This window comes from Nomascus leucogenys, chromosome 19, assembly GCF_006542625.1.
Source record: "Nomascus leucogenys isolate Asia chromosome 19, Asia_NLE_v1, whole genome shotgun sequence".
Lineage (NCBI taxonomy): Eukaryota > Metazoa > Chordata > Mammalia > Primates > Hylobatidae > Nomascus > Nomascus leucogenys.
This window is the reverse complement of record NC_044399.1, coordinates 57,316,713-57,329,598: the sequence shown is the minus strand read 5'-3', so window position 1 is coordinate 57,329,598 and position 12,886 is coordinate 57,316,713. Positions and strand designations below refer to the sequence as shown.

The 12,886-nt window shown below is 42.5% G+C and overlaps 1 protein-coding gene across 1 annotated transcript in view; it reads right to left on the bottom strand.

The window, feature by feature from the left end:
• ALK (ALK receptor tyrosine kinase) overlaps positions 1-12,886 on the bottom strand; it is a 525,427-nt gene that overhangs the window by 194,757 nt on the left and 317,784 nt on the right. Inside the window, exon 5 of the mRNA XM_030799790.1 lies at positions 2,529-2,656. Coding sequence (XP_030655650.1) covers positions 2,529-2,656 — 128 coding nt within the window. The remainder of the gene's footprint in view (positions 1-2,528; positions 2,657-12,886) is intronic.

Genomic DNA, 12,886 nt, shown 5'->3' with positions numbered 1-12,886 from the left:
AGTTTCCCCATCTGTAAAATGAGGATACTAGTCCCTGCTTTACAGCATTATTGTAAAGCTAGAATGAGGTAACACATAAAGGCATTGACACTAGCCTTTGCGCATGGCGAGTGCTCTGTCAATGTTAGCTTTTTTATTAGTCCATATCAACTGAGATGAACTGAGCCCCTACCTAGTGTCACACACTATGATAAGTGTAAGGATTTAGAGAGGATACAGGAAGGGGCTCTGTCTTGATGACACCCACAGATAGATATTATGTCCTATGCAGGGAGAATTGTCCCATGTCTCCTTGAGGCTTCTCCAGATGAACTAAAATGGCATGTCTCTGCAGTGGGCCAAGGAAGAGCTGTGGAGTTATACATTTGTGTTTCCCCTTGTGCTCTATTTGTGCCTCATCATGAAGGGACCAAGTTCTTATCAGAAATATAGACCAGGCATCCTGCAGACCTACCTACAGTCCTGGCCAGTAATGTCGCCAGCCCTATTCACCGCCTTCAAAGACACCATTTTTCTCCTTTTATCCCCTCTTCTTCCGGCTTAACCAAAGCAATGACCCCAGAAACAATAGACATTTGTCTACATTGAATAGACATTGAGTATGCCTTTAAAGTAACCCCTTCCCTTTAAATATGAGTGTAATTTTAGGATGATTCTTATGTCTGCAATTTGTCTATGCCTACTGATGTGCACCTGAATTTGTCTTCTATGGGAAGGAAATTTAGAAGTTCTAAGCAAACACTGAGATCACCTTGTTCTTCACTATTCTCTGCCTTACACATCCATATCAATCCCTCCACATCCCTTGTTGATCACAGGTGGTCTGACCCAGAGAAGAAACACAGAGAACATTTGCTTCCTCATGGAGACCATCTGTTCTTGGACCTAGAGCCACTGAAAGAAGGAAGCTGGACCATGAGAACTTCCCCAGGTATCTGGGCCAAGCCACTTTCTCTAGGGAATCAGAGGAAGACTCACCTTCTCCCTCCTCTAAGAGGGTGCCCTGCCAGCGGAAATTTTCTGGATCATTAGAGAGATTTTAGGTAGGTCAACTCTATTGGTTTTGTAAAGATAGAAAAGCAGACAAGGAATGGGTCTCTGGAACAGACTCACCGCGAATGCAACACAGGCTATGGGGAATGAATGTTTTTAGGTGACAGGGAGTTGCAGGGCAAGGGAGAAAACATCTATAGGTTGAGATCCTTGATTTTAACATGCAAAGAATTTTTTTCAGGTCAAGAAATTGTTGCAGGAGTATTTGTAGTGGGCCTAATATCTGGACTTTGGTAGTTTCTTATTCCTTTTTCCTAATGATGATCAAATGAGAACATTCTGGGAATTGATACTTTCTCCCCATCACATTCTTGTTAATTGGTTCCATTTCAACTGATAGCCTCTTTTGTATGGTACATAGATCCTTGACATCTGTGAGGACTGATGATGTCCAGAGACATTCACAAGTCTTCAAGTTCATGAGTGCAGAAACATTTGTACAAGTTCCTGGCTTGCTCCCAAACCACATGTTTCTTATACATTGCCTCATACCATAGGTTACCCACCTTTTCAACTTGAACTGTGGTTCAATCTATCACATTATGGTGATTTTTCTTTTCCCCACACATAAACCAGTTTTGATTAAACAACGAAAACAAAATACGCTATAAAAGTTCCTGCAAAGCCAGCAATAAATGAAGAGCCACAGCGGCAAAAGAAGCTGGGTTGGTGCGGGGTCAGTAGGGCTTCCTCCCTAAGAGAATCTCTTTCACACACCACTTCCCAGAGGCGCAAAGTTCAAATCCAGGCCTGTACATGGGACAGATGACTGTGGGACATGGGCCTTCAAAGTTATTCAGGAATAGCCTAAATTGTGAATTTAGGTCTGGGAGTGCCTCAGGCTTCCTCTGGGTCCAAACTTCATTCTTGGGCCCCTGATCCTCTCCCTCCTCCCACCCTTCCCTCTCCACCCTCTGTTAGGCCCCAATGTCTGCTGTTCCCTTCTATGTGCCTATGTGTTCTCAAGGTAGATATAATTTTATACTAGCTCTTTGAAATTGATTATCTGGGATATGGATCACCTGGCATCATTCAGAACTAGCCCCTAAAACACTCTAGACTGTTTTTTTTTTTTTTTGAGACAGGGTTTCACTCTGTTGCCCAGGCTGGAGTGCAATGGCACAATCTTGGCTCACTGCAACCTGTATCTCCCGGGTTCAAGCAATTCTCCTGCCTCAGCCTCCCAAGTAGTTGGGATTACAGGTGCACATCACCACGCCAGGCTAATTTTTGTAATTTTAGTAGAGACAGGGTTTTGCCATGTTGGCCAGGCTGGTCTTGAACTCCTGACCTCAAGTGATCCGCCCGCCTCGGCCTCCCAAAGCGCTGGGATTACAGGTGTGAGCCACAGCACCTAGCCCACTCTAGACTTTTCTTCCTAAGTGTGCACATTCCCAGCTAAACGTGATTGCAGGTTATTGACACATCTAACACAATAGGCTACCAAGGAGTGTGGGAAAGCCAGATTCAGATACCTTCACTGCAGTTCTTCAGGGCAAAGAAGTCCACTGCAGACAAGCTGCGGTTTCCACTGGAGATGTATTCCAGGGCCACTCGAAATGGGTTGTCTGGGCGCCCGATTCTTCCCTGTAGCACTGTCCAACTGGTTGCATTGGAAAGCAGGGGAGAAAAGCATAGAGAAACAGTTATGAAAATTAGGCCTAACATGTGGACAGGGTCGTGTCCTTGCAGGGACTTCAGGGCTCACATTCTTCATGGGCACCAAGAGATGGGACTCTAAGTGGCACTGAGGACAGTGATTCTGACAGCAACATGCAAATACTTATTTTCTTTTAGTCCAGCAAACTTAAGAGATCCAATTCGCAAACCCAGTCTCACCACTGGCATTTCTTTTGTCATATTCTGTTTAAGGCAAATGCAGCTCTTTGGACTATTTCAGTAGCGAGTATCACAAGAAAGAATACATATACTTGAGAAAACCTGCCAGCAGACTCAAGGAAATGTCTTCAAAACACGTATCACTCTATTCAAAATTATCTCTAGAAAGAATGATTGGTTTTCAGAATTTTATCTGATAGAAAGTTTCGGAACCCTCAGGTTTGTTCTACAGTTGCTTAAGATGGAAGCTAGTAAGAGCTGTTTATTTACTGCAGGAAAATTAAAGTGCACCGAAGCATGTATTTTGGGGTAAAAGGTACCTAAGATTGACGGGGACTTTGCAAAAGGTGCAAACAGAAAAAGACGGAAGCAGGTGAAATGGTGAGCTCCGCACCCACCTATAATCAAGGATACTGACACTGTCAGAGAATAGAGAATAAATTAAATGAACACTTTTACACCTTGCTCATGCTAGTAACCTCTTGAAATAGCCTCCTGTCACTGATTGGACCATCAAATTTACTTTCCAGCATTGATTCATAAATGTCTGCGAGTGTGTGTGTGTGTGTGTGTGTGTGTGTGTGTGTGTATTTATTTACCTACTTATTTTGAGTGGTTTGTGTGGAAAATAAAAATTACCTAGATTATTTCATATTTTCTTTCCTTAAAAACAATTTTATTGAGGTATAATTGATGTATAATAAATTACACGTACAAAAACTGTCACTTTGGGAGGCCAAGGTGGGCGGATCACGAGGTCAAGAGATTGAGACCATCCTGCCCAACATGGTGAAACCCTGTTTCTACTAAAAATACAAAAATTAGCTGGGTGTGGTGGCGCGCACCTGCAGTCCCAGCTACTAGGGAGGCTGAGGCAGGAGAATCACTTGAACCAGGGAGGTGGAAGTTGCAGTGAGCAGGGATCGCCACTGCATTCTAGCCTGGCGATACAGACTCTGTCTCAAAAAAAAAAAAAAAAAAGTGTATGATTTGATGGTGGGTTTTGGCTTATTTATACATCTATGAAATCATCACAATATTTCACATTTTTTTTTTACCAGTAGGTTGGGCTTTGGTATGGCAGTACAAATGGTAAAGGATTAAGGGAAAAACTAGCTTTCCAATAAATAAATTTTTTAAACATTTCCACCCCCTAAATATAAAGTGATGCTCACTGTAAAAAATAAAAAGCATTGAAAATCCAACGATTCAGAAAGGCTGATAATGGAAAGTAAAAGTCACCTAGAATACCATTGTCCAGCAATAACCATAGTCACCACCTAAGGGAACAACATATCAGGTTTTTTTTTTTGTCTGTCTTGAGACAGGGTCTTGCCGTATTGTCCAGGCTGGAGTGCAGTGGTGTGATCACAGCTCACTGTAGGCTTGACCTCCCCAGGCTTAGGTGATCCTCCTACCTCAGCCTCCTGAGTAGTTGGGACTACAGCTGTGAGCCACCACACCTGGATAATTTTTGTATTTTTTTTGTAGAGACAGGGTCTCACTGTGTTACCCAGGCTGGTCTCCAATTCCTGGATTCAAGCCATCCACCTGCCTCAGCCTCCCAAAGTGCTGAGATTGCAGGTGTGAGCCACTGCATCAAGCCCAACCTGTCCATTTTAATCCATTTTAATTTTTCATGAATGAGACCATAGTACATGTACTCTGTGATTGCACTTGCTCACTTGATGGTATGTCACAAGACAATATAGATTACATTATCATTTTAATGATTGCATTTTTAATGACTTGTGCATTGCTTCTGATTTTTTCTTGATCACGATTATGCCAAAGCTAACTCTGTGTACTTATCTAAATACGGCCTAAGGACAAATTCCTAGAATCAGAGTCGAAGTGTGTGCACATTTAGGCATATTGTCAATCCTCCCACAGTGAATCAGGGGCCCATTTCTGCACGCGCTTGCTAACACTAATTCCCACCAAATCTTTTCTGCCTTTGCTAACTTTTGGTGATGAAGGCATTGCCTAAGACAATCCACCATCTCTTTCAGTGCAGTGCTCCTGGCTGGTAGCTTTATGTCTCTGGTCTCTGGCATGCAGTGGGTGTCTGCTGAATGAAAGAGGTAGTCTTCTTCCCTATCTTTGCTCTCTGTGGTTAATTCAGATCACTGAAGCCAATTCTTCAACCGTTTAATAAAAGTGTATTGAGTTTCCCCACAATAGATGCTGTAGAAGGGATTATTGCTACTGTAAAGTTTGTTCTCTGTTACTGTACCCAGCAGGATTTCTATCCACAATAAAACTGGTGTAATTGAAGGAAAAGGAGGCCTTTCGGTTTAAATGAGGGACTGTCAAAGAAAGCAATATTTGAAAAGAACATGTAAACAAGGGGTTCTTAAGGAGACAAACAAAAAGACAAAAAGAGCAGAATTTGTCTTGTTCTTCTGAAAAATAAAGGACCTATTTTTGAGGAAAGATAGTGGTGAAAGGCAGGAGTATTCATATTCTGCCAAAATCATAGCTCTCTGCTCTGAGGAATGATGGATTTTAATTCCAGGTACACAGTGGCCCTTGACAACGATTTCCATTTCTATATTGGCACTAGCCCTCTGGATAAATGTGTCAAGAGTTTTAGGAATTAGTTTCTGAGTTACCGATGTAATAACTTTTGTCTGAAATTCTCTGGCCTCCCATAGTTTACTGCTGCAACTTTAATAACTTTCAGAGCAGTTGCAAAACATGTATTTTATATCCAGGGAAGTTGGGACTAGAAAAGGGCAAGCTTATACCTAGGGTCAGATTTGTTTAAGAGACCGCCAAAAACCCAGTGAAAAACAAATCTAAACTCTCTTCTTGGTCTACCTCCATTTTCTTTGCTTACACCCAAGTGGTCACAGATGAGCCTATTAGGGTCTTGCTTTTGTCCCTTCGGCTGGTGGCAATTCTACTTAGGCTTGCAGAAGGGAAGGTTATGTTCTGATCTAGAGCCTCCTGGAGACAAACGTACAGCTGATTCCATGTGTTGGGGATTTGTGACTGTCTTATCACTGGTGCTTCCATCAATCAATGTGACAGTGTGGGGTGTCCATCTGGACTTTAGGAAGCCAGAGGACTGTATGGACAGCTTGTCACAATCCATTATCTTCCCCGTGTCTCTCTGGAGCTCTCCGGTTCCAGTTCTGGCTCTGCCCCTCATTTGCCTGATGACTTTGAATAAGGAACTTCTCTCCAAAAATGCCTGAAATGTTGGATGTTTTCTGATCAATTGTATTCTGCCTCCAACTTTGCATGAATTTTTTCAGAAAAACATGGACCACCCATTTTTGCAGAGTGCCTATATTATAATGAGTACGTTAGAGTCCATCAAAAAAGGCAGGAGGGTTGGCTTGTGAATATCAAGGTCCATTTCTGACCTACAGGCTAGAAGGGATATACAGAAAGGCCACTGAATTGGGAGCTGAGTCCTGGATTCCGGTCGTGGATTTGCGTGGGCTTGGGCAAGTTCCTGCACCTCTTTGGATTTTAGTTTCCTCATTAGCAAAATGCAGGCATTGAATTAAAAGTTCCCTAAGGGCCCTTATTGATCTGATGTCTGTACTTCCCTAGCTGATTGCAGAAGTCCTAGTAACAAAACATTTTATGAAAGCCCTGGAATCTCCAATGGACAAATAATATCCCACAGAGGTGGTAGGAAAATGATTAATCACAGAATCACAGATTTATTTCTGCAGAAAGACTCAGTTTCACCCTCCTTGGAGAAGTGAAGACTTGCTCAAGGTCACACATTGAGTTACCTGCAGACTTAAGATTAAAATAAAGCATATTATTGCTCCAAGACTGCAAGCACAAGAGACAATGCAACCTATAGATCAGTCTATACAATCAATTGCATTTCATTTCCCTAAAATCTCAGAGACAGAGAAGAATATTTCTACTTGGCATTGCTGGAGGGATCATCAATTTGGGTTTTCAGGATAGACACACCAGCCAGATAGTGAAATACATTGTCAGAAAAATCTACAAAAAAACCATAAGAAGCTCTGACATGGAAACAAAAAGAATTTCTAAGGCTCCCACGGCTCCTTACCAGCTTAGCTCTATATGTTTAAAGAAAACTGTCTGGCACATCTGATACAAGGCAAGCCGCTGATGAGATTGAAAGGTTGGCAGCTGTGACTCAAGAGGGCAAAGGCACCAAGTTATTTTAAGCCCAGAATGAAGGGACACTTTATGACAACATGTGAGGACCATTAGTGGCAGTTGACAAGACAGGGAACATGTCATACTTTGCTTCTGTGCAATATCCCGATGGGCATCATGTTGACATAGGGCTGGCTCCCTTAAGTGAGCCCTCAAACCCTCCACACTTTTCAAAGGAATGCCTTTCTGAGATGGTTTTAGCTGCTGCAGTGTAGCAAGGCAAGGCCTAGATTCAGCTCTCAGCTCCACCATCCACCACCCTAAGCCACGACCTTAGGCAAATGATTTAACTCCTCTGAGCTCCAGTTTCCCTATTTTTAAGATGGAGGTCATAATGCCTAACTTGCTGGATTGTTGTAAGGATTTTTGAGAAGGATGTATGCAGAGTAATAATTCTTAGCACACAGTAGGAGCTCCATAAGTGGAGCTATTCCTATGGAAACCACTGCTTTCTTCATAGGATGACACTGGTCCTTGCAAATATCTGCATCTCAATTCATTTATGAGAGTCAAAGGAGAAAGGAATATAGTAAAAGAGGGTGAGAAAGGTATTGCAATTTATGAATAGCAGCCATCACATTTGTTTAAATAAAGAAAAACTTGGTTAAATGCATCTTTATATGTTAAATACAACCCCAAGAAGTTATGTTAGAACATCCCTGCAACAAGATGTATTAGGATTTGACTATGATAGCAGATCACCACTCCTCTCAGAATCCTCCAAAGGCCTCCACCTCACTTAGAGTAAAACCTTCTTCTTTACCTTTGCATCTTCCTGTAGGACATGAAAAGATGTTTTGTGTGTAGTTCTTGGTTAGCATTTGTTGAGTCGCATTCCATTTCTCAGATATTTACTGGTGCATTGTTGCACACCAGCTAAAGTATTGGATGCTCTAGGGATGCGAAGTGTTTAGGATTTAGCCTTGTTCTCAAGGAGCTTACAGACTGGTGAGAAAGAATAAACATATGTACCAAGATTTTTAGTGAATGGTAGCATACAAGAGGCGAGTGAGAGGTATAGGCACCGTATGCTATTGAAGCAGAGGCCAAAGTGATGTCTCCAAATGGGTGGTCAGGATAGGAGTATCTTGAGGATGGGTTGTGAAGAGGGGTCAGGAATTAGGAAAAGGGCAACGCAGAAATGCAGCAAGAGAGACTGGCATGAGCACATGAGCAGAGGCCACATAGACAGTGTGTGTTTGGAGAACAGGTGGTCCAATCTTGAGGGTGCCAATGTTTTTCACTGGCCTCTACAGGAAGGATGACTTCTGTGTCTTGCCTTCCCACCTCCTTAATGCCAGAATGGTGGATCATTCATCACATGTCTCCAATGCCTTATACATCGTAGACACTCAAAAAATATTTGTTGGCTGAGAGGACAAATGAACATATTTCTGTTAAATCAGACAAGTTTCTGACACTCTTGGTCAAAATTTATATTGCAGTGGAGCTGAGTTAATCCAAACATTCGTGTCAATTCATGAACACTAGCTGTCATCTATTCACATGATAATGATGCCTTCCCTGTTAGGAGAAATGCAAAGACCGGGGAACTTTGGTGGTTGCATTATTACTGCATAGCTCATCACATAACTCTTGGCCTCCATTTGCCAAGAGTGAATCAGAAGGAACCAGAGAATTATGTAATTGAGACCTGGAGGATACCTGAGTTCTCAACTATGACAGTTACCATCTGTTGCATAAATGTTCTCTCTAATGCAGGTCGGGCTTGGACCAAGTCAATATGAATACTACCTACAGCAGCATTAATAATATGACCGACAAGAGTTAAAACTTATTAAAGGCCTACTATATGCACTGCTTATAACTGAGTTTTAAATGCAGGTTGGCATGCCTCTATAATCTTTAGAACACCATTTTTTTCTGCCATTTAAGCTCCTTGAGGTTAGAAACTGTTTTTCCGAGGCTTTATTTCTTTTTCTGGCTCTGATGAACATGGCTGGGGACCAGAAGCTATAAGATGTGGCCATCCTCATGTCCTGTGCTGGTCATGAGCGCCAAGTCATTCAGATGGTGACTGAGCTCCTAGCTGGGATGGCCAAACTCACGGGTGAGATCAACAATGACAAAAGCCACATAAATTAGATAACCAGCCAAGTTCCTGTCACATAGAACACAGCCACGTGATGATGATTATTATCAAGCATAACCCTGTCAAGACTCAGGCCACACTGCTGGCATTCCTCCACATGTGTCTTTGCTAAGAATCTCTCTTGACAAGTGTCTGGACAAGGTGTGAAGGTGTGAAGATTTGTTAGAAACAAAGAACTGAGCCTGTGGGAGTTTGTCTGGATCAATACAGAAAGAAAGGAAAAAAAAAAATAATTGAACCTCTTTCTCTAATCTTATCCTACAGGAAAAAAAACACATAACTTTCAAGTTTTTCTTAAAATATACTTTGTAGTAACTCTGTAGCAAATATAAACCATTCAGCACAATTTTTTACTGTTTCCATTAAATCAGGCTGCATTTAAAGCATTTTTATGGGAGAGAGCAGGGAAAAAATGCTAGATCAATGTAAATTTTAGTGTGAAGTCCTTTGCTGCTTATTAATTTTCTGTAATAATAATTACACATGGCGTATGGCATGGAGTCTTTTATCCAAGTAGCCTTGGCTTTGTTATTCACTTGCCCTTCATACTTTCCCACAAGTTAGATGAATGTGCTCTGAAGAGGATCAGCTGTGATAGGAAGAGGTTTCAGGTTGAGAGAGGATCTGGCTCCCAGTGGCACAGCGTGGAGAAGAGCTGCTCTGAGGCTAAGGGGGCTCAAGGCTCTGTAGGAGGGGCCAAGGCAGGGATGGGTTCCCTGGGGCTGCAGGTCTGCTTGTTGAGACCTTAACATTGTAAGCTGTAAAGCAGTTTTCATTTCATCAGAGATGTTATGTGGGTGACTGGGGTAGAGGCATAGAAGATGTTCCAAATTGCATTTCCTTAATTATTTTCTCATGTTTTGGAACAAAGACAACATAAATGGTCCTGAGCTCCTTTTCCTAGCCTCTTTTTTTTTGGGGGGGGGTGGGGCAGGGTGTGGAATGTCACTCTATCACCCAGGCTGGAGTGCAGTGGCACCATCTTGGCTCACTGCAACCTCTGCCTCCTGGCTCAAGGGATTCTCATGCCTCAACCTCCCAAGTAGCTGAGATTACAGGTGTGCGCCATCATGCCCAGCTAATTTTTGTATTTTTAGTCAAGATGGGGTTTCCCCATGTTGGCCAGGTTGGTCTTGAACTTCTGACCTCAGGTGATCCGCCCACCTTGGCCTCCCAAAGTGCCTCCTTTGGGGTTACAAGCATGAGCCACCGCACTCGGCCTCCTAGCTTCTTTTGAGGTTCTTCTAACTTCCCCTTTTTTTCTCTCCTCCCTCGTTCCCTCCCTCCCTGTCTCCCTCCTCTCTTTCTTGCTTCTATTCCTCCCTCCCTTTTCCTTTCCTTCTTTCAAGAGAAATATAATAATTAAGCAGCCAGACTTTTATTGGCTGTGTGACCTCAGGCCCCTGGACCTCCTGCTCTCATCACTTGAGTTCCACGGCTACTGAGAGTTTTATAGTCTCAATTCTGCCTTTTATTGGCTGTGTGACCTTGGGCCAGCTACCTAACCTAAACTCTCTGTGCCTGAATTTTGTGATTAAGAAGTGGGAATAATAATTGACTCATAAAGGGGTGTTGTGAAGATCACATGGGTTGAGACATGTGGGCATGTAGTTAGCACTCAATAAGCATTAGCGGATACTGTTGTTATTATTATGCTAGTGTTTCCTTTCTTTCCTAAATCCAGTGTGGCTGATGATCTTATAAGAAGGTGAAATAAGAGATTGACTGTGTGGTGGGATTTGGGGGTTTTGGAGAAGAGCCTCCCATTCCAGACGTAAAGGTTTCAGGACTCCTTCCATTAAATATGAAAATCTTACTTAATTTTCCTAACAAATGCATGAAACATATCATCATCCCGATTTTATAAGAGAGAAAATGGAGGCTCAGAGAGCTGACACAGCTGGTTCATGTAGTAAGTACCAGGAGGCAATGTGAACCCAAGGCTATCTTCAAAACTCTGGCACTTCCTACTATAATGCACATAGGTTTAGATGTATGCCAAATGCAAGTAACTCATTTTTTAGAAGAGCTTTTGGTGGGTCAGAGGTGGGTTGTGCTTGAAGAACAGCATACTAGTAAACGGTGCATCCTGCAGATATTTTGGACCCTTTCAGTGTTGCCTCAGGCTACCCTATTCCTTATCTACTCGACCTCTGCATCTTCAGAATATGGATTGGAATATGCAGGCTTGTGGGGGGCTGATGTCCACCCTGGCCCTGGCTGAGCATTTTTTCTCATTCTGTATACCAGGCGAGAAAGTAGGAGATGAAGAGTCTACCTCTACAGACTTAGCCTTGAAATCACTGCAATCGGGATGGGGAGGAGTAGACTGATCATAGCCACAGTTGTAAGAAAAACATAGTAGTAGAAGTGTTCTTAACTGGCCTTCGTGTGACTAATTTGCTTGCTAGATTAGCACAAGCTCTACATTTTACATGCTGTGAAATACGCTGTGCCCTCTGAATGTTCAAGGTTGCTGAGTGGTCAAGGTTACTGAGTGTTAAAGGTCACTGAATGTTCAAAGTTACTGAGGTTCAATGTTCAAGGTTACTGAGTATTTAAGGTTACTGTGCTTAAAGTCACTCAAAGTTCAAGGTTACTGAATGTTCAAGGTCACTGAATGCTCAAGGTCACTGAGTGTCCAAGATTACTGAATGTTCAGGGTCATTGCATGCTCAAGGTCACTGGTGTTCAAGGTCACTGAATGTTCAAGGTCACTGAATGCCTAAGGTTACTGAGTGTTCAAGGTTATTCTTTAGTAACCCCTAGACCCCCTACTCCCATCATTTGATTTCCGTACCCACTGAGAGTCAGTTATGCTTATTCTATCAGACTCAGAACATAATACCCAAAAGTATGGCCCCTTGGCATGCTAAGTCCTTTGAAATGAAGGACATTGAAAGGGCCTCAGAAGCAAGTTCTCTCTGACCTTCTCCTCTCCTGTCTCTCGCCCCTCTTTCTCCCTTGAAGTGAGTTGTAGAAACCAGAATTCCTCTTCCCCAAAATCAGTCAGAGGAACTAGCACCCCTTTCCCCTGGAGCAAGCCATAAAACTAGTATGGTTATTCTCTCCCTGCTACTTTGAAGACCTTCATTCCATAGGGATCCTGTTCCACACCCAGGAGGAAGAAATGCTAGACAAGAGGCCAAGGAGAATCTGGACCCACAGGCTTGCTAGGTTTCCCCCTCAGTCTGTCACCACTAGATCATCCCCTATCTGTCCCATCCGCTTCTGCAATGGCTCACTCTTCATCAAACCAAACAAAGACATTCGGTCTTCATTTCTGAAGGCTCTCAAGCAATGTAAAACTTTGATTAAACAAATTTGTTTTGCTTTCCTCTTGCCTTCCTGTCTTTTGTCCTAGGATTGTCCAGAGTGACCCTTGTGATGGGTAAGGAAAAGTGACACACCTTTGTGCCCCTACAGTTTCTAAAACTGTTTATGCCAGCTGTACTCATCAAGTAGATGAAAGAGGCAGGAGAACATCTGAATACTTTGGAAAGACTGGTAGCTGGTGAGTCACTAGAAATAATTACTGTTGAATTAGGTATGAATGGGGCAACAGAAAGATCAGGAAACAAATTTTAAAAATCCGGAAAGCCTCCAGAGAGCTTTCAGATTACTTCAGGAGTATTTTAAAATTATTTTCATTTTAAGGAAACAGAGACTGAACATCATGGATGAGGTGTTATGAATGTGATTTATGAGAAAGACAATGAG